Genomic DNA, 26,857 nt, shown 5'->3' with positions numbered 1-26,857 from the left:
GGGAGAGGACTCTGGATTTGATGTACGCTAACATTAAGGATGCATACAGGTCCTCTCCCCTCCCCCCACTGGGAAGGTCAGATCACAACCTGGTGCATCTAATACCCTGCTAAGTGCCTCTGGTGAAGAGTAAACCTGCAACCTTGAGGACAGTGAGGAAATGGTCAGAGGAGGTTTATGAGACGCTCCAGGGTTGTTATGAGGTGACAGACTGGCAGGCACTCTGTGAGCCACATGGAGAGGATATTGATGGGCTCACAGAATGCATCACGGATTACATCAACTTCTGTGTGGACTGCAATGTTCCGACAAGAACTGTCCTTTGTTATTCAAATAACAAGCCATGGGTGACAAAGGACATTAAGGACATCCTGAATGCTAAAAAGAGGGTGTTTAGAGATGGAAATAGGGAGGAGCTGAGGGCAATACAGAGGGACCTGAAAGCCAGGAACAGGGAGGATAAAGACAGGTACAGGAGGAAGCTTGAGTGGAAACTCCAGCAGAACAACATGAGAGAGGTCTGGAGGGGGATGAGGACCATCACTGGGTTCTGGCAAACTAGCAACAGAGGAGCTGAGGTCAGTGTGGACAGGGCCAATGAACTTAACCTGTTCTTTAACAGATTTGATATTGTGACCCTTGCCCATCCCACACATGAACCATCTGTTGTCGGCCCCCAACCAACACATATTCCACTCGCCCCTCCTACCCCTTCTCACAGTCCCCCACCCTGCTCTCATGACTATACCCCTCCCCCACACAAAACCACCACAGTGAGCTTCATGGCTGAACAGGTGAGAAGACAGCTGAAACATCTCAACCCATGCAAGGCTGCAGGACCGGATGGTGTCAGTACCAGGGTGCTCAAAGCCTGTGCCCCTCAGCTATGCGGAGTACTTCACCATGTATTCAACATGAGCCTGAGGCTCCAGAGGGTTCCTGTACTGTGGAAAACGTCCTGCCTCGTCCCTGTGCCGAAGACGCCGCGCCCCAGCGGCCTCAATGACTACAGACCGGTGGCATTAACCTCCCACATCATGAAGACCCTGGAGAGACTTGTTCTGGAGCTGCTCCGGCCTATGGTCAGGCCACACTTAGATCCCCTCCAGTTCGCCTACCAGCCGACTAGGAGTTGAGGATGCCATCGTCTGCCTGCTGAACCGTGTCTATGTCCACCTGGACAAGCCAGCGAGCACTGTGAGGGTCATGTTTTTTTGACTTCTCCAGTGCATTCAACACCATCTGCCCTGCTCTGCTGGGGGAGAAACTGACAGCGATGCAGGTGGATGCTCCCCTTGTGTCATGGATTCTTGACTACCTGACTGGCAGACCACAGTACGTGTGCTTGCAACACTGTGTGTCCGACAGAGTGATCAGCAGCACTGGAGCTCCACAGAGGACTGTCTTGTCTCCCTTTCTCTTCACCATTTACATCTCGGACTTCAACTACTGCGCAGATTCTTGTCATCTTCAGAAGTTTTCGGATGTCTCTGCCATAGTTGGATGCGTCAGCAAGGGAGATGAGGTCGAGTATAGGGCTACTGTAGGAAACTTTGTCACATGGTGTGAGCAAAATTATCTGCAGCTTAATGTGAAAAAGACTAAGGAGCTGGTGGTAGACCTGAGGAGAGCTAAGGTACCAGTGACCCCTGTTTCAGTGTGGACATGGTGGAGGATTACAAATACCTGGGGATACGTATTGACAATAAACTGGACTGGTCAAAGAACACAGGCTGTCTACAAGAAGGGTCAGAGCCGTCTCTATTTCCTGAGGAGACTGAGGTCCTTTAACATCTGCCGGACGATGCTGAGGATGTTCTACGAGTCTGTGGTGGCCAGTGCTATCATGTTTGCGGTTGTGTGCTGGGGCAGCAGGCTGAGGGTAGCAGACACCAACAGAATCAACAAACTCATTCGTAAGGCCAGTGATGTTGTGGGGATGGAACTGGACTCTCTCACGGAGGTGTCTGAAAAGAGGATGCTGTCTAAGTTGCATGCCATCTTGGTCAATGTCTCCCATCCACTACATAATGTACTGGGTGGGCACAGGAGTACATTCAGCCAGAGACTCATTCCACCAAGATGCAGCACAGAGCGTCATAGGAAGTCATTCCTGCCTGTGGCCATCAAACTTTACAACTCCTCCCTCGGAGGGACAGACACCCTGTGCCGATAGGCTGGTCCTGGACTTATTTCATAATTTACTGGCATAATTTACATATTACTATCTAACTATTTATGGTTCTATAACTATTTATTATTTATGGTGCAACTGTAATGAAAACCAATTTCCCCCTGGGATCAATAAAGTATGACTATGACTATAATTTTCTTTCATTAGCACAAGTTTTTTTTCAGCTTTATTAATTATATACATACTAATTTGTTGAATTTCTGTATTTTATAGCTGTAGAAGATTATATATTAATAAAAAATTTAAAAATTAAGTGATATTAAACGATCCTGAACAGGTAATCGAGGGTTATTTGAGGGCTTCATCATTTTCTATTTTTATTTTCAAGTTTCCAGCTTTGTTGACCTTCCAATACCATATTCTCTCCACTTCTGAAAACAGCCAAATTCTTTGTATTAATTGTTCAGGTTGTGGAGATTGTTGGCATAGCCAATATTTATTGCCTCTTCCTAACTGCCCTTGGCCCACCATCTTGAATCCAATGTAGTTCATCAAATATATTTTCTTAAAAATTGTTTGTTCTTCCAGCAATACAAACAATTTTGGAATACAAAGCAAAGAAAGGTCAGACTATAATTCTTAAAAATCACTTTTTTCCTATTATTTAATTTCTGAAAATGTACAGTATGCCTATTTTGGATAACTTACTTAAAAATGAATTTTTATTTAAAGATGTTAACAACACCTCTACAGATACACTTTCCATTTCATCAAATATTGGCAGAAGCTCTGCATAAATTTCAGCAACAGCAGTAGACAGCTTTGACACGAGTCCAGATTTATACAAAAGGTCAGGTTGACATTCTGTATGTGTACCTACTTTGATAACAGAGATCTAATGAGAGGGACACACACAAATCTGTTCAATATATCCTTTAACTTGATAAAAAGCTTGACTGCATCGATAAATTTCCAATGACCCATGCTTATAATTATTTCAAACAGCATTTACAGTTTCCCATATTATTTCCATATTATATGGTTTTGATTTCATAAACAATTGTTGCTGAACACTAGTGTCATGCGGAATAACCAGGTCGCTGAAGTGCACACATGCACAGCTTTTACTCCCACCAAAATTCACTCCCTCATTCTTTAAATGCCTTTATAAAAGCAACAATCATATTCTTAAACAAAGTTCAAAGTGCACATATGTCACCACATACAACCCTGAGATTCATTCTCTTGTGGGCATACTCAATAAATCCATAATAGGATAATAACCATAACAGGATCAATGAAAGACCGCACCGACTTGGGTGTTCAACCAATGTGCAAAGACAACAAACTGTGTAAATACAAAAAGAACACATTAATAATAATAAACAAATATGCAATAAATATCGAGAACATGAGATGAGGGATCCTTGACAGTGAGTACATGGGTTGTGGGAACGTTTCAATGATGGGGCAATTGATGTTGAGTAAATTTATCCCTTTTGGTTCAAGAGCCTGATGCTTGATGGGTAATAACTGTTCCTGAACCTGGTGGTGTTTGCCCTGAGGCCTTATACCTTCCTGATGGCAGCAGCAAAAAGACCTGGGTGGGGGTCACCGATGATGGATACTGCTTTCCTGCGACAACACTTCGTGTAGATGTGCTCAATGGTGGAGCGGGCTTTTGATGGACTGAGCCATATCCACTACTTTTGAAAGGATTTTTCATTCAAGGACATTGGTGTTTCCATACTAAGCTGTGATGCAGCCAATCAATATATTCGCCACAACACATCTATAGAAGGTTGGCAAAGTTTTAGATGTCATGCCTAATCTTCGCAAACTCCTAAGAAAATAGAAGTGTAGCCAGGCTACACTTGGAGGATACCCAGACGGAATATAAGGTGTTGTTCCTCCAACCTGACTGTGGCTTCATCTTTACAGTAGAGGAGGCCGTGGATAGACATATCAGAATCGGAATGGGATGTGGAATTAAAATGTGTGGCCACTGGGAGATCTTGCTTTCTCTGGCAGACAGAGCGTAGGTGGTCAGCAAAACGATCTCCCAGTCTACGTCGGGTCTCACCAATATATAGAAGGCCATATCGGGAGCACCGGACACAGTATATCACCCCAGCCGACTCACCTTATATTCCGTCTGGGTAGCCTCCAACCTGATGGCATGAACATTGACTTTTCAAACTTCCGCTAATGCCCCACCTCCCCCTTGTACCCCATCAGTTATTTATTTATATACACACATTCATTCTTTCTCTCTCTCCTTTTTTTCTCCCTCTGTCCCTCTGACTATACCCCTTGCCCATCCTCTGGGGTTTTTCCTCCTCCTCCTTTTCCTTCTCCCTGGGCCTCCTTTTTCTCCCTCTGTCCCTCTCAGTACACCCCTTGCCCATCCTCTGGGTTCCCCCCCGCCCTTTTTTTTCTTTCTAGGCCTCCTGTCTTGCTTCAAATGGTCTCATGATCATACCATACCTTCACCAATTGTAACCTTAACAGCAGAGTAATCACCTTTTTAAAATGCATATGGAACACATGGATCTAAAAAAAGCATCCTAGCCAGCTATAGTACAGATGGTCCTGTCAATGGATATGGCTTCAACACAAGGGATAAATCCAGTCTGGCACTGAAGTTCTAGCTTTAGCTTGCACATTTTATTTAAAAAAATATTTTCTTCCCTTAGAGTTTTCAATCAATATTCTCATCAGTGTGCTGGCAAACACTGTGCTGCATGTCTGGTACAAATAGATCCTTTTACATCCTGCTGCAACTGCTACTAGAAATATGTAATAAACCTGGGAATTACAACAGCCCCAATTTTGAGGGGATATCTGAACAAGACTGTGTTCACCTACAGAAGTGTTTATATTGAAAACAACTTCCACATTTCCATGTATATGCACGTAAATGTAGAAATTCTGAAATTGAAGTTAGCTGCTCATGTACAAGCAGCACACAACAAGATAGGAACAGGAGGCGGTCAACCAGCCCTTCATATCTACTCAGATATTCGACATAATTATTGCTAATCTGTCCAGGCCTAAAATACTCTTCTATACCAGTTCTACACAGCTATTAATTAATTTATCTTTTAAAGATTCATCCATCTCCCTTTAACCATGCAGTCCAGAAATTCACATGCACCTCTGTTACACTTACTTGCCTACTAATCTTGCCACAACATCTCCTCTTTTGGAGATTCCCATAGTAGAAACACCTGAACATCTACCTTGTCATATTCCTTTAAAATCTTATATGCTTCAATAAGGTCATCTCTCAATTTTATCAACTCCAATGAATTACAGGCTTAATTTTTAACCTTTGAAAATATAACCCTCTTTTCTCAGGAATTAACCTTGTTAAAGTCCACTGATTATCTCCAATGCTAGCATACTCCCTTAAATAAGATGATCAAGACGGTACACAGTACTCCAGGTGTGGCCTCAGCAGCACCCTGTATAATTTTAACAATGCATCTGTATTTTAATAAAACTAAATTGTTAGAAATAAAGGCCAGTATGCCATTTCTATTCCTAATTACTTGTTCTCTTGACTTCAGTCTGTTGCTAGACTCCTCAGAAGATGCTGCAAGGGAATCCACGTTGCAGCTGTCTCCTATAATTTATGGTGAGGAATCCACATCAACAACTTAGGCTCGGAGCAGCATTTCCAATTCTGTCAACTAAGTGGAAAAGCTGTGCGTCTCTAAGGTTAGAAATAATTGAATTAATTCTGTGTCAATTCAAATTCTTAGGATACACTTCAAATGTTTTGGTTTTAAATATTTTAAAATTCTAAACATTTGTACTAGCTACATGTACTTAGAAACACTCAGAGCTTTGACTAGTTTAATAATTAAGTGCAGTGCCAATTGAGAAGAGTGTTCTTTTTCGGCATTGTGGATGGAGCCTGTTTTTGATCCAACTGTGTGATGAAAATACACCAGAGACCATGTCATTCACAAGCTCTTACCCTGGCTATTGCAGCTGCGTTATTGAACCGAAGGGGGTAGGAAGGGAGAAAGGAATGAAAGTCCAAACTTTCTTCTGATGTTGGCAGCAAGGATAAAATGCACACTGCTAGAAAGAATTACGAATCAAGAGATATTGCTGAGCCAAATGTTGTCCTGGGCTCATAACAGCACATACAGTACAGATCTGGACAGTCCTTTGAGAATAACTAGTAAATAGGGGCAGATGGTGACCATAATTACCAAAGGTGTTAATAATGGGCTCAATAGATAGATACGCAAACACGAGAAAACCTGCAGATGCTGGAAATTCAATTAACACCCACAAAATGCTGGTGGAACGCAGCAGGCCAGGCAGCACCTATAGGAAGAAATACAGTCAACGTTTCGGGTCGAGACACTTCATCAGGACTAACGAAAAAAAGAGATAGTAAGAGATTTGACAGTGGGATGGGGAGGGATGAAGCCAAGAGCTGGAAAGTTGATTGGCAAAAGGGATACAAGGCTGGAGAAGGGGGAGTATCATGGGACGGAAGGCCTTGGAAGAAAGAAAGGGGGATGGGAGCACAAGAGGAAGATGGAGAACAGGCAAGAAGTTATTGTGAGAGGGAAAGAGAGGAAAAAATAAATAAATATTAGGGATGGGGTAAGAAGGGGAGGAGGGGCATTAACAGAAGCTTGAGAAATGGGAATGGGACGTGGAATTAAAATGTGTGCATATCGGAATGGGAATGGGACGTTTTAATTTTAATTCCACATCCCACTCCCATTCTGATGTCAATCCATGGCCTCCTCTACTGTCGAGATGAAGCCACACTCAGGTTGGAGGAACAACACCTTATATTCTGTCTGGATATACTCCAACCTGATGGCATGAACATTGACTTCTCTAACTTCTGTTAATGCCCCTCCTCCTCCTCTTCTTACCCCATCCCTAATTTATTTATTTACTTTCTTTCCCTCTCACAATAACTTCTTGCCTGTTCTCCATCATTCTCTGATGCTCCCCTCCCCCTTTCTTTCTTCCAAGGCCTTCCGTCCCATGATACTCCCCCTTCTGCAGCCTTGTATCCCTTTTGCCAATCAACTTCCCAGCTCTTAGATTCATCCCTCCCCCTCCTGTCTTCTCCTATCATTTCGGGTCTCCCCCCCCCCACCACTTTCAAATCTCTTACTACCTCTTTTTTCCGTTAGTCCTAACGAAGGGTCTTGGCCCAAAAACGTCAACTGTACTTCTTCCTATAGATGCTGCCTGGCCTGCTGCGTTCCACCAGCATTTTGTGTGTGTTGCTTCAATAAATAGATAGATACTTTATTGATCCCAGAGGAAATTACAGTGTCACAGTAGCATTACAAGTGCACAGATATACAAATATTAGAAAAGGAGTAAGAAAGAATAAAAAATGTTAATTCAAACAGTCTAACAGAAGTGGGGGGGGGGGGGTCAACAGTTCCCCGGCTATAGATTGACTCATAAAGCCTAATGGCCCAGGGTAAGGATGACCTCATACAGTGCACTTTGGAGCAGCGCAGTTGTCTTAGTCTAGTACTAAAAGTGCTCCTCTGTTCAGCCAAGGTGGCATGCCGAGGGTGAGAAACATTGTCCAGAATTGCTGATTTTCCATAGGTCCTTTGTTTTACCACAGCCCCCAGTCTGATCCGTTTGACTCCTATAACAGAGCCAACTTTTCTAATCACTTTATTGAGCCCGTTGGCATCACACGTGTTGATACCATTGCCCCAGCACATCACTGCATAGGAGATTGTACTGGCGACAAGACTGGTAGAATATGTGAAGGAGAGGCCTGCATACTCCAAAGGACCTTAGTCTCCTAGGAAGTAGAGGCAACTCTGGCCCTACTTGTACACAGCCTCTGTGTTAGTGCTCTCAAGTCTGTCATCCAAGTGGACCCCCAGGTACCTGTAGGCCCTCACCATCAATAGTAACAGGAAGCAGTGCAGGCTTAGTGTTCTTAAAGTCCATCACCAACTCCTTTGTCTTACTAACATTGAGCTGCAGATGACTCAGCTTGCATCATTTGACGAACTCCTCCACCAGGGCCATGTATTCATCCTCACATCCTCCTTTTATACACCTAACTATTGTTGAGTATTCAGAGAATTTCTGCCGTTGACATGACTCACTCCGAGATATACAGGACAAAAAGGAAGGGAGCCAGTAAAGTCCTCAATGGGGCACCGGTGCTGCTTATAGCCATGTCTGACACACAGCTTTGAAGCAGCACAAACTGTGGTCTGCCAGTCACACAGTCCATTATCCAGGATACAATGGAAGTACCAACCTGCATTGAATGGAGCTTTTCCCCCAGCAATGAGGGCTGTATGGTATTGAAGGCACTTGGGAAGTCAAAAAACATGATCCTCACAGTGCTGCCCTGCTTATCCAAATGCAAAGTAGGCCTTGTTCAGCAGGTAGATGACAGCATTGTCAACTCCAATGTGTTCCTGGTAGACAAACTGCAGGGAACTGAGGGCTGACAGAGGTAAACCAGGACCAGCCTCTCTAGGGTCTTCATGATGTGTGAGGTCAGGGCCACTGGATGGTAGTCATTCAAGATTTTCAATTGGGCTTTCTTGGATACTGGGACCACACATGATATTTTTCACAGAGTTGTTACCCTTTCCAGGCTGAGATGCAGATGGAAAATGCACTGGAGAACTCCACACACAGCTGCTTAGTACATACCTTCAAACCCCTGGGGTTCACACCATCTGGTCCCAATGCTTTGACGTGTCCAAGTTTCCCCCAAGCCCTTCTCATCTGCTCAGCAGTGAAGGTGAGTCCATGATGACTGGGGAGTTGGTGGAAGGTGTGGGCCGCGGAGGGCGGGGGGGGCGCTGAAGATTGGGGCAATAGCAGTTGGCATGTGGCAGTGTGGATGATAGGTAGGTGCAGGGCAAGAAGGAGATGTAGACAGTGGTAGCCTGTGTTGTTCATCCACGTGTTGAACTGGAGCGGGAGGAAGGGAGGTGTTGGTACTGAGGGATTAGTGTGCTGAGGGGAGTGTGAACAGGAGGGCAATTGTCAAACCTATTGAAGAATTGGTTTAACTCATTAGCCCATTCATGTATACATGCCTGTGAGTTGTCTTATAAAGAAAAAGAACAGAAACAAAATTTAGAAGAGTTTCAAAATAGTCCTAGAAATCCAGAAGAAAACATGTTCACCTGCACTGGTAATATATAGTAAATCACCTCTCCATCCGTGGGCAAGAGTAAATCAGTTTTTGATACTGACGACCTACTGTCCACTGACATTTCACATTGCTGGCCCCCTAGTAAACCTCTTGTGTATATCGTGACAATACTGACAATAAAGGCTGCTGTCAGTCGTTTGTCTGACCTCACCAGCTGTATAATCTGGTCAGCAGTAAAATCAAAAAATGAATTTTGCTCTCTATTCTGCCTGCTTTGTTGAGTGATTTTTCACACTTTCTTCTAGAGCACTGCCTCCAGCCATGGCCTGAGAAGCCACAACTGTAACAAATTTTCTCCTTTACCTTCCCACGTCTATTCCGGTAGTTTCTTTTCTATGTGGCATGGCTGCCAGCACAAAAAGCAAGTACTCCATGACTTCACAGCATCTACATTCGCCACAGCTACTTTATGACTTCTTTTCCCCTCATCTCGTCTATCTCAGTGGCCCATGATACTACTGTGGAGTAGGTAGATCCCCCAGCTATCCCCAAATCTAAAACTGGTGGGCTGAGCTCAGGCCTTCCTTCAGCATTTTCAGGAAGACTGGGTTGTCCCTCCCTGGATTATCCAACCGTGAATACTCCTCATTATCCATGGCTGGCTCATCAGCTCTCTGAATCACTGACATTATCATTCTCCAGTTACTCTTATCTCTCCCCAGTTGCTGCCTCACTTTCCCTTTAAAGTGATATCTCTATCCATTGCTAGCATCCCCTGTAGTTGCCCATGTACCATCCTGCACTCCCTGGGCCATACTGTCTCACATATTCCTTGGGGCACTTTCCTTTTACGAACACATGGATATCTTTAGGGTACATCTGGTGAACTTCAAACATTTCCTCAAGCTTGCAGCAGAATTCTAAATTCCCACATGCAACTTTAAGTGAGGGCAACTCTGACAAAATGCTCTGCTTCTCCCCAGGTGTGAGAGGCTTATGAGTGGTCAAAATCAAGGTCAAGGGATAGCTCGGGTCATCAAGACTCTCAACCTGATGTTACCCAACCTCAGTATGTGCCATCCTGACATATATATCTAGGTCAAACCTGTCCCGGAAATATCTCCACACCAATTCCCACATATATGACGCGTACAAGTTAAACAGTACACACTTAAAACCACAGAGTATGTACTCTGCAACCTGCTGTATTCCTTTGCATCTAACTGTTACATAAAGGCACACACACACACACATATGCTAAAATACAGTTCCCGGAATAAGCATACATGTCCCCATTGGCATCCTGAACCTTCAATAACCACTTTTTGCAACTGGTGGCCCCTTCTTGCTGCAAGGAGACACTCTGGCACCCTACATCATTATAATCGTCCTTGATTATGCTCTGCGTCAAGCTACCAAAGATCATGACAAGCTTGGTTTTACCATAAAACCAGGACAAACCAAAAGGGTCAGACCAGTTACGCTCACAGATCTCGACTTTGCAGATGACATAGTCCTGCTCTCTGACCAGATGGAGGAAGCACAGCAGCTACTGACAAAAGTGGAAATAGAATGCAATAAAGTTGTACTTCACCTAAACGCTAAAAAGACAGAGTACTTGGCGTTTAACTGCAACGAAGGTACTCTCAAGACTGTACAGAATGATACCATTAAGAAAGTCTTTGACTACAAGTACCTTGGGTCAAAAATGAAGAGTTTGGAGAAGGACATAAAGATACGGAAGGCGCTGGCGTGGGGGACTATGAGCAATATGAAGGAAATCTGGAAGTCGAACCTGACCAGAGGGCTTAAAAAGAGGATTTTCATAGCAGTCATAGAGTCCATTCTCACAAACGGATGCGAGACATGGACACTCACCAAGACGATGCGGAAGTCTCTAAATGGTTACTATACACGAATGCTCCGGATGACTCTTGACGTGAGTTGGCAACAGCACTGATGAACGGCGAGCTTTATGACAACCTACCGATGCTCACCACTAAAAACGAGGCAAGAAGACTGCAACTAGTGGGGCACTGTCTACGCCACCCCGAGCTACCTGCCAGCCACTCATCATATGGGAGCCCAAGCACAGGAGGATGAACTCTGGGCACCCTCCCAAGACTATGGTCAACACGCTCCTAGAAGACAGCGGCGCAGCTGATGTAGATGAACTGAACACACTGATGAGGGAGAGGGAGAAGTGGAGAGTCCGTCATCGTGCCCTAGGCCTGAGTCGACGTAGTAGTAGTAGGCCCCTTTTCACCAAATTAACACACAAAGTTTTGTCTCTTACATAAAAACACACACACACAAAACTTTTATATCTACCAGTTCAGCTCTCCACTGTGTTCACGATATCTCACGATCCTGTAGTCAGCAACTCCTACAGATCCAAGTGCGAGTGCTAATTTTAAAAATACTCACCCACTTAGTCTGCTGAGATCACTTGCCACAAGATGGATTACAAGAAAGGTATCCTGGACGAGGCCCCAAATGTTGTGTAAACAAAGTCACTAGAGACACAGCTGGCAGATATGTGTAGTCTTTCATTTGACAAAATGAGACATAGCTGGCATCATGTTGAGACCATTTTGGGGGAAGAGGCCTGCTTGACCCAACTCTACACGACATTTTACATGCAAAAGAACAAATCTATATTTACAATGTATCTACAATGCTTTCTTTGAACCACACATTAGTAAAGATAGCATGCACTCAGACTGTCAGGAAAGGCAGGCAGGTGATGGGACTTAAGGCTGATTTATACTTGTGCGTCAAATGGATGCCATAACCTACGCAAGTGGCCTACGCGTGTTGTGAGCATTTATACTTGTGCGTTGGTGTGTCTGCGTCGCTCTGCAATTCGGGCACATCACGCATGCGCACAGACCTGCCCATGCAAGGCTTCATGGTCATGGTAGTCTTTCTCGGGGTAAACAAGTTTAAAGCGAGCGTCTTTTTTCAGAAAAGCGAAATGTGTCCTCCATTATTTCAGAGGTCTGTAAAACTTTATGAAAAGCATTGCAGCCAGAGTTCCTTCCCTGCCCTTCAGTTGCCCACTGGCAAGCTATTACAGTGTAGGAGGAAATGCGATGCTACCATGCTGACCAATCACAGTTGTTGCGGTCTGTGTTGCCGTGACGCATAGTTACATTTTGGGAGAGGTGCGTGTCAGGCTACGGCGTAGGGATCCGCGTAGGCTCTGCGTAGGGTTCGCAGTGACGCCGTACCCATGGCGTTAATTTTATGCAGAAGTATAAATCAGCCTTTGGTTGCAGCCAACAGGCTGAGTATCAAAACATGAGGGATGCCGAATCAGAAAAGATAGCAAATACAGTACTCCAGGTGTTGTATCTAAATGCACATAGTACAAGAAATAAAGTGGATGATCTTTTGCGCTATTACCGGTTACCAGGTATGATGTGGTGACCAGCACTGAATCATGGCTGAAGGATGGTTGTAGTTGGGAGCTGAACGTCCAAGGTTACATGTTATATCTGAAGGATAGATAGGTAGCCAGAGGGGTGGTCTAGTTCTAGTGGTAAAGAATGGCATCAAATCAGTAGAAAGATGTTGAATTCTTGTGGATTGAGTTAAGAAACTGCAAGCATAAAAGGACATTGATGGCAGTTATTTACAGGCCTCCTAACACTGGCTGGAAGGTGGTTCACAGATTACAACAGGAAATAGAAAAGGTGCGTCAAAAGGACAGTGTTATGGTAGTCATGGGAGATTTTAACATGCAGGTCGATTGGGAAAATCAGGTTGGTAATGGATCTCAAGACAGTGAGTTTGTTCAGTGCCCAAGAGATAGCTTTTTAGAGCAGTTTGTTGTTGAGCCTACTCGGGAATCAGCTATATTGGACTGGATGTTATGTAATGAACCAAAGGCGATTAAGGAGCTTAAGGTAAAAGGACCCTTAGGAACCAGTGACCACAATTTGATTGAGATCAATTTGAAATTTGATAGGGAGAAAGTAAAGTCTGACGTAGTAGTATTTCAGTGGAGTAAGGGAAATTACAGTGGTGTGAGAGAGGAGTTGGCCAAAGTAAATTGGAAGGAGCTGCTGGCAGGGATGTCAGCACAGCAGCAAAGGCATGTGTTCCTGGGAAAAATGAAGAAGGTGCAGGTCATATGTATTCCAAAAATGAAGAAATACTCAAAAGGTAAAATAGTACAATGGCTGACAAGGGAAGTCAAAGCTATTGTAAGAAAAGGCATACAACAAAGCAAAAATTAGTGGGAATATAGAGCAGCGGTCCCCAACCACCGGGCCGCAGACTGGTGCCGGGCTGCAAAGCATGCACTACTGGGCCGCGAGGAGATGATATGATTTGGCAATATGAGTCAGCGGCATCTTTCCTCATTCCCTGTCACGCCCGCTGTGGAGCTTGAACACACGTGAGGTCATTACCTGCACGTCATCCATGTCAGCGCGGGAAGGAGATCAACTCCTCGAGCTTGCAATGATGGCGGGCTGAAAAGTATGTTTGACATAACATCTCTGCTGGCATTCTGGATCACACTGAAGGCTGAATATCCTGAGATAGCCACGAAAGCACTGAAAACGTTGCTTCCATTTCCAACATTTTTCTGTGAAGCGGAGTTTTCTGCAATGAATGCAACGAAACTAAATTGCGGAATAGATTGGACATAAGGAACCTCCTTCAAGTATCGCTGTCTCCCATCACCCCTCGATAGGATCGTGTTGTTGCAGGGAAACAAGCCCAGGGCTCCCACTGATTTCAGCGATATTGGTGCGTTGCAATGATTTTATATGTTCATACGGGGAAAACGTGCTGTGTGCTTAATATCCAAACGTTACTTAAAATGTTACGATGCTATTGACTTATATAACCACATAACAATTACAGTGCGGAAACAGGCCATCTTGGCCCTTCTAGTCCGTGCCGAACGCTACTCTCACCTAGTGCCACCGACCTGCACTCAGCCCATAACCCGCCATTCCTTTCCTGTCCGTATACCTATCCAATTTTTCTTTAAATGATAATATCGAATCTGCCTCTACCACTTCTACTGGAAGTTCAACACTTACTTCAAGCTCCCGTCCTCCCCTGATAATTGACTTATCACTATATTCATGCGAGGAAAATATGTGCTGTGTGTTTAATATTAAATTCGTTAGATAAACCCTTTCAGAAACTAAACTGAGTGTATTAGCCACTTATCACCTATATTCTGGTCGTGATTAACAGCCCCCGCCCCCGAACAGAATCGCCAAAAATGATTTGCAGAAAAAAAATATCGGCAGGTACACGCATGTCCACTGGTGCCCGCGCAAGTCTTCATGGTCATTGTAGTCTTTCTCTGGGTAAACACAACGTGTTGACTGCTACTTTTGTCCATTGGCAACCCTACCCCCCCCCCCCCCACCGGGTCGGCCGGTCCGCAAGAATATTGTCAATATTAAACCGGTCCGCAGCGCATAAAAGGTTGGGGACCCCTGATATAGAGGATTGGGAAGTTTTTAAAAACCTACAGACAGCAACTAAAGAAGTCATTAAAAGGGAAGAGATGAAATATGAGAGTAAGCTAGCAAATAATATCAAAGTGGATACTAAAAGTTAAAAATAAAAGAGAAATGAGAGCGGATATAGGACCACTAGAAAATGAGGCAGGAGAAATAACGGGGTCAAGGAGATGGCTGATGAACTAAATGAGTATTTTGCATCAGTCTTCACTGTGGAAGACACTAGCAGTATGCCTGATGTAGTTGTGTGTGACAGAAGAGAAGTGGGTGCAGTTATTGTTAGAAGAGAGAAGGTGCTCAAAAAGCTGAAAGACCTAAAAGGTATATAAGTCACTCGGACCAGATGAACTGCACCCGAGGGTTCTGAAAGAGATAGTGGTATTAGAAATGATCTTCCAAAAATCACTGGATTCTGGCGTGGTTCCAGATGACTGGAAAACTGCAAATGTCACTCCACTCTTTAAGAAAGGAGGAAGGCAGCAGAAAGGAAATCAGTTAGCCTGACCTCAGTTGTTGGGAAGATGTTAGAGTCAATTGATAAGGATGAGGTGACAGGGTACTTGGTGACACTGGACAAGATAGTACAAAGTCAGCATGGTTTCTTTCAGGAAAAATCCTGCCTGGTGAACCTGCTGGAATTCTTTGAGGAGATTACAAATGGGATAGATAAAGGGGATGCAGTGGACGTTGTATATTTGGACAATGGACAATAGACAATAGGCGCAGGAGTAGGCCATTCAGCCCTTCGAGTCAGCACCATTCACTATGATCATGGCTGATCATCCGTAATCAGTACACTTTTCCTGCCTTCTCCCCATATCCCTTGATTCCGCTATCTTTAAGAGCTCTATCTAACTCTTTCTTGATAGAATCCAGAGAATTGGCCTCCACTGCCTTCTGAGGCAGAACATTCCACAGAACCACAACCCTCTGTGTGAAAAAGTTTTTCCTCAACTCTGTTCTAAATCGTCTACCCCTTATTCTTAAACTGTGTCCTCTGGTTCTGGACTCCCCCAACATCGGGAACATGTTTCCTGCCTCTAGCGTGTCCAATCCCTTAATAACTTACGTGTTTCAATCAGATCCCCTCTCATCCTTCTAAATTCCAGTGTATACAAGCCCAGTCACTCCCATCTTTCAACATATGACAGTCCCCCCATCCCGGGAATTAACCTCGTGAACCTCCACTGCACTCCCTCAATAGCTAGAATGTCCTTCCTCAAATTTGGAGACCAAAACTGTACACAATACTCCAGATGTGGTCTCACCAGGGCCCTGTACAACTGCAGAAGGACCTCTTTGCTCCTATACTCAACTCCCCTTGTTATGAAGGCCAACGTGCCATTAGCTTTCTTCACTGCCTGCTGTACCTGCATGCTTAATTTCAGTGACTGATGAACAAGGACACCTAGATCTCATTGTACTTCCACTTTTCCTAACTTGACACCATTCAGATAGTAACCTGCCTTCCTGTTCTTGCCACCAAAGTGGATAGCCTCACATTTATCCACATTAAACCGCATCTGCCATGCATCTGCCCACTCACCCAACCTGTCCAAGTCACCCCGCATTCTTATAACATCCTCCTCACATTTCACGCTGCCACCCAGCTTTGCTCATGTTACCTTTAATCCCTTCATCTAAATCAGTAATGTATATTGTAAATAGCTGCGGTCCCAGCACCGAGCCTTGTGGTACCCCACTAGTCACTGCCTGCCATTCTGAAAAGGATCCATTAATCCCTACTCTGTTTTCCAATTGCCAACCAATTTTCCATCCATGTCAGTACCCTACCCCCAATACCATTTGCTCTAATTTTGCCCACTAACCTCCTATGTGGGACCTTATCAAAGGCTTTCTGAAAGTCCAGGTACACTACATCCACTGGATTTCCCATGTCCATTTTCATAGATACATTCTCAAAAAATGCCAGAAGATTAGTCAAGCATGATTTCCCCTTCGTAAATCCATAATGACTCGGACCTATCCTGCTACTGCTATCCAAATATGCCGCAATTTCATCTTTTATAATTGATTCCAGCATCTTCCCCACCACTGATGTCAGACTAACTGGTCTATAATTGCCTGTTTTCTCTCTCCCTCCTTTCTTAAAAAGTGGGATAACATTAGCTACCCTCCAATCCATAGGAACTGATTCTGAATCTATAGAACATTGGAAAATGATTACCAATGCGTCCATGATTTCTAGAGCCACCTCCTTAAGTACCCTGGGATGCAGACCATCAGGCCCTGGGGATTTATCAGCCTTCAGTCCCGTCAGTTTACCCAACATCATTTTCTGCCTGATGCGAATTTCCTTCAGTTCCTCTGTTACCCTCGGTCCTCTGGCCACTATTACATCTGGGAGATTGTTTGTGTCTTCTGTAGTGAAGACAGATCTAAAGTACCTGTTCAGCTCGTCTGCCATTTCCTTGTTCCCCATAATAATTTCAGCCGTTTCTGTCTTCAAGGGCCCAACTTTGAAAATTAGAAAAAAAAACTCATTTTTTTTCCTCTTCACATACTTAAAGCAGCTTTTACTATCCTCCTTTATATTCTTGGCTAGATTACCTTCGTACCTCATCTTCCTTCCCCACCCTGTATTGCCTTTTTAGTTATCTTCTGTTGCTCCTTAAAAGTCTCCCAATCCTCTGGCTTCCTGCTCATCCTTGCTATGTTATATTTCCTCTCTTTTATTTTTATATTGTCCTTAACTTCCCTTGTCATCCACAGTCGCCCCTTACTCCCCTTAGAATCTTTCTTCCTCTTTGGAAAGAACTGATCCTGCACCCTCTGTATTATTCCCAGAAATACCTGCCATTGTTGTTCCACTGTCATCCCTGCTAGGGTATCTTTCCAGTCAACTTTGGCCAGCTCCTCCCTCATGGGTCCATACTCCCCTTTGTTCAACTGTAATACTGACACTTCCGCTCTTCCCTTCTCCCTCTCAAATTGTAGATTAAAACTTATCATATTATGGTCACTACCTCCTAATGGCTCCTTTACCTTGAGTTCCCTTATCAAATCCGGTTCATTACACAACACTAAATCCAGAATTGCCTTCTCCCTGGTAGGCTGTAATACAAGCTGCTCTAAGAATCCATCTCTGAGGCATTCCATAAACTCTCTTCCTTGGGGTCCAGTACCAGTTCTTGGACTTTCAGAAGGCCTTTGACAAGGTGCCACACATGAGGCTGCTTACCAAGTTAAGAGCCCATGGTATTACAGAAAAGTTACTAACATGGTTAGAGCCTTGGCTGATTGGTAAGAGGCAGCAAGTGGGAAATAAAAGCATCCAGGCTGCCAGCGACTAGTGGTGTTCCGCAGAGGTCGGTGTTAGGACCACTTGTTTTTCTGCTGTATATAAATGATTTAGCTGCTGGAATAGATGGCTTTGTTGCCAGGTTTGCAGATGATACGAAGATTGGTGGAGGAGCAGGTAGTGTTGAGGAAACAGGTAGGATGCAGAAGGACTTAGAAAGATTAGGAGAATGAGCAAGAAGGTGGCAAATGAAATAGTGTTGGAAAATGCATGGTCATGCACTTTGGTAGTAGAAATAAATGCGCGGACTATTTTCTAAACGGGGAGAAAATCCAAAAATCTGAGATGCAGGTAAACTTGAGAGTCCTTGTGCAGAACACCCTGAAGGTTAACTTGCAGGCTGAGTCGTGGTGAGGAAGGCAAATGCCATGCTATCATTCATTTCAACAGGTCTAGAATACAAGAGCAAAGATGTGATGCTGAGGCTTTATAAGGCACTGGTGAGGCCGCACCTCGAGTATTGTGAACAGTTTTAGGCCCCTCATCTTAGAAAAGAAGTGCTGGCATTGGAGAGGAGGTTCACAAGGATGATTCCAGGAATAAAAGGGTTATCATACGAGGAACGTTAGATGGCTCTGGGTCTGTACTTGCTGGAATGCAGAAGGATGAGGAGGGGATCTCATTGAAACCTTTTGAATGTTGCAAGGCCTAGACAGAGTAGATGTGGAAAGGGTGTTTCCCATGGTGGGAGAGTCTAGGACAGGAGAGCACAGCCTCAGGATAGAGGGGTGCCCTTTCGAAACAGAGATGCAGAGAAATTTCTTTAGCCAAAGGATGGTGAATTTGTGGAATTTGTTCACATATGCAGCTGTGGAGGCCAGGTCATTGGGTATATTTAAGGCAGAGATTGTTAGGTTCTTGATTGGACACGACATCAAAGGTTACGGGGAGAAGGCCGGGAACTGGGGTTGAGGAGGAGAAAAAAAAAGGATCAGCCATGATTGAATGGCGGAGCAGACTCGATGGGCCAGATGGCCTAATTCTGCTACTAAGTCTTATGACCTATGGCAGGGTTCCCCAATTAGTTTTCCACAAGGGCCAAATTATGTCAAGCACGCCAAGCCAAGGGCCAAAATGTCTAGGGTTTTTTTTCCATTGCGCCAGTAAGTTGTTTTATGGGGTGGTGGTAGTAGTAGTAGTAGTAGTCGTAGTAGTCATAGTAGTAGTAGTAATTATTTAGGCCTGGGATTCTCAAAGCCTGTGTTGTGGGTCACACAAGAAAACGAAATGCACTTTTGAAACAAAATAAGTCCAAAACCAACCATTTAATTATGACTCTAGCTATCACAACTGTCAGCTGTCACATTGAGAACACATCTGGAACTTCTCTCTCTCACACACACACATACACAGTAAACATGGTAATCTTCTCTTCCAAACAAAGAATACCTCTCTTCCACACAAAGAGATTTAGTAGTACTGTCTTTTCCACTGTTTCTATTCTCTCATTTAATCTATTTGTTCTTTTTAATTAAGCTATGTAGTATTTGAAGTATGAAGTGTAGCTATATACGAAATGATCAGTATTGTTGCTGTAATATTATTATACCATAATAAGATTGACAAATGGACAAAAATAAATTGATTCACTCACCAATCAGTGACAGTGATGGGATAAGGCAATCCTTTTGATGTCAGGCCTGTATTCTGTTGTGGCAATCCTGAGGCACTGGCAAAGAAGTGCATTGGAGAGTCTGTTTCTGTCCTGGTTCTTGCTAGAGTTCATTGAAGAAAACGATAACTCACATATGTATGTGGAGGGAAACAGTGCGAGTAGAGCATTACAATAGCTCTCGTGTTTTTGAATTCAGCTTAGGGAACCACATTGATCCAAAAGTCACTCACCCCAACATCCTTGTGTTGTACTTCAAGCAAATCAGATGTTCCCATTTCCAAGACCTCCATCTGAAGAGTTGCCTCATCTATGGAAGGACGAGTCCACTGGCCGTCAGCCGAAACGGAGAACGGCTGTCTCAGGAAGAGGAGGATGTCACGAGAGTTTAGGAGAGCTTTCAAATCGTTCCCTGAAGTTTTCTGCCAGGCTCGTCACGAAATCCTTCATCACTGGATCCTCCCGCATTTCATTCTTCTCGCAATGCTCCTGCAGACATGGAAAGTGCAACTTTCTCCCTTGAATGTCTCTCTCCAAAAGGTTCAGCTTTGACCAGAAAGCTTCAATCGCCTCGTACATGTCCGCAACAGTGTGGTTATTGCCTTGTAATTGCAGATTAAGTTGATTTAGATGAGACATGATGTCACACAAAAAAAACATGTGCCATCACCTTCTTGTCACTTAAAAACCTCTTAAATCCTTGGGCTTTTTGGCTCTGCAGGGTGGATAAAAATGACAGAAGCTCATCGCGCAGGTCGCACACCCTCTCCAACACACGGCCTTTGCTCAGCCAGCGAACATCATTATGCGGTAAAAGATCTTTGTGTTCTGCTGACGTTTCCTCCAGCAATGCTCTGAAAAGGCGATGTTGCAGACCAGAACTCTCGCGAACGAAATTTACCAGTCACGTTACAGTATCTGTCGCCTCTTTCATTTCCCCACACAGTTCAGCGCTCAACACTGATTTGTGAATAATGCAATGAAATGCCAAGAGTGCTGGGTTAACAGCGGTAAACCTGCTTACCAAGCCCTTGTGTTGTCCCACCATCGACGGAGTCCCATTGGTGACAACAGCCACAATTTTGCTCACATCCAAGCCATGCTTCTCAAAGATCTGTGTCAATTCATTAAAAATTATTTCCCCAGTTGTGCACTCAGACAGAGGAAGCACACAAAGTAGCTCTTCCCAAAAGGTCTTCCCGTCAAAAAATCTTGCTCTTCCATATCGGTTTGGTCACAGAACGAGTCTATGGCTAGTGATATGGCTTCTGCTTTCTCCAAATCGATGAGTAGATTGGAAGAACACTCCTCTGCTAAAACTTCTACTCTTCTTGTTGCCGTGATAGACGACAATGGCACTGTCTTTAATAGCTCCACAACCGTTTTCTTGATTTTCTCATCATGACTTAAAACTTCGCCAACCATATCAATTGCACACATTTTAATCAACTCAGCATCAGCGAATGGCTTCTAAGCTTTGGCAAGATTCCATGACACATGCAATGACGCAGCTGTTGCGCTCTCTCTTGTGCAGATGTTGACGTACAGATAGTAGAAACGGAGTGCTTGTATGATGTTACCATATTCGCAATTTTTTGTTTGCATTGATCTGATTTTGCAGGGTAGTTGGCATTAAAACTGGCAGCATGCATAGTGTTGAAGTGCTGCTTTAGATTTTCTGATTCTATGCGCGCTCTACGGGGGGCGTAGATCAAGTGTATGGTGTGGGACGAGGTTAAAATAAATTAGAGCAGCACGCGCTTTATTTACATGTTATGACAGGCGCATTCACGTAAGTGCCAATGAGTCGGTGCAGTCCAGACATTTGGTTCTCGCGGTCTGCCTATTGGGGTTGTCTGGTCTATGGTCTTACTCTCACATCCCCTCTTTGCAACCACACTCCAAACAATGTTAATCAACACTGTCTGGTTCTTTAATCAACCACTGTTTTCACAGCTCTAAGATCCCATTGTCCAAAGCTGCATTTTAAATTTAATCTACAGTCCATGTCCAGATCTGAAGATTAGTGGCTGAAGTCAGGTTGCTTAAGTTATTTGCTACATGTCTTAATCCAAAAATAGCCCTAAAAATAACAGCAGATACAGTACAAGTCTGGACACAGTCAGTCAGGAATAACTAGTAAATAGGGGCAGGTGGTCACCATAATTACCAAAGTAGTTAATAATGGGCTCAGCATTATACATGCCTACAGAATAAGGATAAGTCATCAGCTGTCTTCATAAAGAAAAGAACAGATAATAAATTTTAGAAGAGCTTGCAAGGTAGTCCTAGAAAAGCAGAAGATAATATGCTCACAAATTTAATAAACATCAGAATTGCAGCAAATTCTATTTATTATAAAATGCACCATAATTTATGCTTCTACATGATAGTGCCCTATTATGTATTCTATGGTGAGTCACAAATTTCTCACTGCAATTATGCTCAATTACTAGCTGTAGCAATATAAAGGGATAAATCAGTGTCATAAACCCAAAGTCATAAACTTGAGAGATGCTAAAGTGTACGTACTTTTCTATTTAACCAAATTAACAAATCAAGATCATTGTTTAGAATTTCTCTGCACTGTGACAATCCTGCTCTGCTCTCAAGTTCCACTCTCTGTAAAAGAGGTAAGACCTTGCTTCCAACAACTCTCATCTAGTTTAATTCCACCTATCATCATCCATCTTTTAAAACACTCTTAAAATTCTTTTTGATAAAGGTTTTTGTCAGCTAATGTATTTAATGAAATTTCACGTCTAATGGTCTTTGGAAGTGCCCCAAAGAAGCACTTTGGACTCTTACAAGTTTAAAGCCTCTGTTTTAAAAAAAACACTCCACACCTCTAAAGGAAAGCAAATAAAACTGCAGGTGTTAGAAACTAAAGAAAGAAACGACCCAAAGATATGGCAACTGTGGAAAGAGAAACCAGTTAACTTTTAGATTGAATCTCAACTCTTTTTTTATTTCCATGGATGCTTGTCTAGTGGCTGAGTTTTTACAGTGTTTGTTTTATTCACACCTCTAAAGGCATCTTTAATTCATGGCGGGTCATCAACATTCTGATTTAGAGCCCACCATTAAGAAACTTCATTGTGATCTGCTTCACTGAACAAGCTCTGGATATGAAGACCTCTTGTTCATGACCTTTACAATTCCAGAGAGAATGTAAGAAATACGAGAAGACCAGAGCTGGGCCTAGATTCAATGGCAGTTCTTAGGGACGAGTCCCATTAATGTTTGGGGACATAGAGGGGTATGTGGTTGAGTCAGGGATCACACAGAAGCTTTAAGTAGGGGAGTTGAAGGTCAATTGTCAGATTTACGAGGGTTAGGAGTGGCAGTTGTTTGAGGGTGGGGTACAGAGTGGATAAAGGAATTAGTTTTAAATTTTCTTTCAAATATATAGTGAATAGATTGTGCAACATGATCCAGGTATACATAAATACAAATGGTTGCTGTACACTGCATACTTTTCAGATACTATCATGTGGATATACACCTTGTAATCATAATTAAAGAAATTGGGAAATCATTTTGTCATTATTGTCATGCTTACAATTTAATCCTTCTCAGATAGGCACCACTCCCATGGCAGAACAGAATTGCTCGCCATCTCTGCCCTATATTTAATTTAGTTCTCAATCAACATCACAAATCGGATTATTTGGTGATTATGAAATGGCTAATTGTGGGAGACAGTTGGGCTCAAATGGACTATTGGAGTTTCTACATTAAAATAACTATGTAACAAATATTCTTTATTCAGTACAAAGCATGTCAAGATAACATGAAATTTACACCAAAGATGCCATGCAAATGTGACATAAGGAAAAGGGTTCCATCATTTTGAAATATTGATGTTATATTGAATTTTATTGCTGAGATTAAGAACTTAGTGAAGTAAAGGCATACCAATTCCCAGACCTCTGCAAAGAAATAGACTACATTTGTTGTCAATAATTTTTCTGTTAGAACCATTTACAGGATTTCAATTGCCATAATATGATCTCTGTGGTACAATGGAAATACTACAAAGAAGGCTTTTTTTAATAGTTCTGCACTTCAGTTTGTTACATGTGCCTTTCTTACAGCTAGGAGAAACCATTAAACTGTTAAGGAAAATATAAGAAACTATTTTGAAAAAGGGAAAGAAATGAAACTAAAGTCTTCTACCTTTCTCTAGGGTCCATTACATATTTTTTTAAATTGCCTCACTAGTTATGTCATTATCCTATAGACACAAACGTAAATAAATCTCTTAATATGAAAATTTCATTTAAATTTAAAACAGGTAAAACAGATAGTAAATAAATAAGACACAAATTGAAGTGTCATGAAGACAGTGAGAAGCAGCACAGAAAATGCCTCTCCAGTCCATAATATTTGTACCAAACACATATTAAACAAATTTCCTCCATACCTTGCATTTCCATGTGTCTATCCAAACACCTCTTAAATGCCACTATTGAATTTGCTTTCACCACTACCCCGGCAGCCTTTACTAGATATCCACCACTCTGTATAAAAAGACATGTGCTCTGCACACTGCCTTTAAACTACCCCTTTATTTTAAAATTACATGTCATCTAGCATTTAACCTTTCTACCCTGGGAAAAAGATCTTCTGTCTACCCCATCTATGCCTTTCAAATTTTATAAAGATATGTCAGGTCTCCCCTCAACCAGTGATGTTCCTGAGAAGACAATGCAAGTTTGTCCAACCTCTCCCTTTTGCTCACACCCTTTAATCCAGGCAGAACCCTATAAACCTTTCAGGAATATATGTATGTACGTATGCATGCATTTGAGAAACAGTGCTGAATAGGCCCTTCTGGCCCTTTGAGTCACAGTGCCCGTCAACCTGCTGACTAACCCCAGCCTAATCACAAATCAATTTACAATAACCAGCCTAATCGCAAATCTATTTTCAATGACCAATTAACCAACTAACCGGTACATCGTCGGACTGTGGGAGGAAACCTGAGAAAACAAACGCATTCCACAGGGAGGATGTACAGATGACACTGGAAATGAATTCAGATGCCCCAGGCTGTAATAGCATCACACTGTTACACTACCGTTGCACTTTTCCAAAGCTTCTACATCTTGTAATGGAGTGAACAGAATTGCACACAATTCTCAAGATGCAGCCTCACCAAAGTGTTACATAGCTGCAACATGACTTCCTTATTCTTCTATTCAAAAGCCAGGCCAATGCAGGCAAACATACTATGTACTTTCTTTACCACGACCTGCATTCATGGTCACCTCAGGGATCTATGGACTCAAACTCTGTCCCTTTATATATCAATGCTGTTAAATGACTTGCTGTTAAGTGCATAATTGTCCTTACACAGTGTGGACCTCCCACAGTGTACACCTTACACTTGCTCAGATGAAACTGTCTGCCCATATTTGTAACTGATCTACATCCCACTGTAACCTTTGGCAACCTTTTACCCTGTCCACAATACCACCAATCTTTGTGTCATCTGAAACTTATTAAAACCCACTACCCTCATGGTCATAAGGAGAATGTGCGAACTCCACACGGACATCATCAGTGGCCAGAATTGAACCTATGCCTCCAGTAGAATGAGGAAGTGGCAGATTTTTTTTGACAGTGTTTTGGAACTATTTTACATGACAGCCTGTGTTTTCATGTGGCAAATTAAATAAAATTTCCTGGGCAAGTATTAATGATATAAAAGATAAGCATGAACAAATTACTTCTCATTCTGATAAATCTCCACTGAGCTGTTCAGTTCCTCTAGTTCCTCCTTCAGGAGCTGCAGGTTGGAGTTCACAAAACTCAGTTCCAGAGCCACGGTCTCCTTCACCTTGTTGTTTGTTGTAGCTCTACAACATTATCAGAAATTTAAAGTTATTAAAAACTGAGGACAAAGTAAGAATATAATAATTATACCGATATTTTCCATTTGTAAATCTAAAGAACAATACTAAGGACCACTGCAGTTCAAGGGCTTCAATCCAACGTGAAGTTGATGATATTCTTGCATCTAAGCAGAAGCTCATGATAAACAAAAATTTAGACTGCAACTCGTTACAGTACTGAGGCAATGTCAAGTTATCAGAAGTAAAGCTAAAAGATCCTTTTTTATTATCCAACATGGAACAAATAAATGCCCCAATTCACAAGTTCTCGGTCTTATCCAACTTGGCAAATAAACAGTGGGTCAGGAATTCCATGACACAGAACAGGCACCAGTGGGGACCTTATTCAGTTCGGCATGATGAAATGAATGTAGTGCCACAAGGGTCAAGCTTTTACAATTTAGTAGCTTCTTCAAAATAGCTTGCACAAAGAAACCAAAATTTGCTCACAAGTTCTAGACCTGCCCCTACTACTCCTCCCTCACTACCATTCAGGGCCCTAAACAATCCTTCCAGGCAAGACGACACTTCACCTGTGAGTCTGTTGGGGTCATATACTGTGTCCAGTGCTTCCGGGGTGGCTTCACATATATCGGTGAGACCTGACGTAGATTAGGAGATCGCTTCGCCAAACAACTATGCTCCATCCGCCAGAAAAAGTAGGATCACCTAGAGGCCAACAATTTTAATTCCACTTCCCATTCCTTTCCAATATTTCTATCCATGGCCTCGTCCACTGTCGTGATAAGGCTACACTTAGGTTGGAGCAACAACACCTTATATTCTGTTTGGGTAGCCTCCAACCTGATGGCATGAACATCAATTTCTCGAACTTCTGGTAATGCCCCCCCCTCACCATTCCCCATCCCCTTTTCCCTCTCTCACCTCATCTCCTTGCCCCCCCATCGACTCCCTCTAGCACTCCTCCCCCCTCTTCTTTCTTCCATGGCCTTCTGTCTCTTTCACCAATTTACTTCCCAGCTCTTTACTTCATTCCCTCCCCCTTCAGGTTTCACCTATCACCTTGTGTTTCTCTCTTCCCCTGCCAATCCCCCCCTTTTAAATCTACTCCTCAGCTTTTTTTGTTCCAGTCCTGCCAAAGGGTTTCAGCCCAAAACGTCGACTATACTCATTTCCTAGATGCTGTCTGGCCTACTGAGTTCCTCCAGCAGTTTGTGTGTGTTGAATGAAAGGCAGAACTGGCAGCTCAATATTTCAGATGTAACAGAGATACGAGCGAGGAGGGGCTGTTT

General features: G+C 43.1%; 1 protein-coding gene across 3 annotated transcripts in view; it reads right to left on the bottom strand.

Annotated features, from left to right (window-relative positions):
- The window catches only part of rhpn1 (rhophilin, Rho GTPase binding protein 1), a 125,290-nt gene that overhangs the window by 88,544 nt on the left and 9,889 nt on the right, over nt 1-26,857 (bottom strand). For 2 of the 3 annotated variants that reach the window (XM_063057658.1, XM_063057668.1), the window contains exon 3: nt 25,440-25,568. The exons of the other annotated variant lie outside the window; for it this stretch is intronic. In XM_063057658.1, coding sequence (XP_062913728.1) covers nt 25,440-25,568 — 129 coding nt within the window. The remainder of the gene's footprint in view (nt 1-25,439; nt 25,569-26,857) is intronic. 3 annotated transcript variants of the gene reach the window in all.

This window comes from Mobula hypostoma, chromosome 1 (genome assembly GCF_963921235.1).
Source record: "Mobula hypostoma chromosome 1, sMobHyp1.1, whole genome shotgun sequence".
In the NCBI taxonomy this organism is placed as follows: domain Eukaryota; kingdom Metazoa; phylum Chordata; class Chondrichthyes; order Myliobatiformes; family Myliobatidae; genus Mobula; species Mobula hypostoma.
This window is presented reverse-complemented; position numbering and strand designations above follow the sequence as displayed.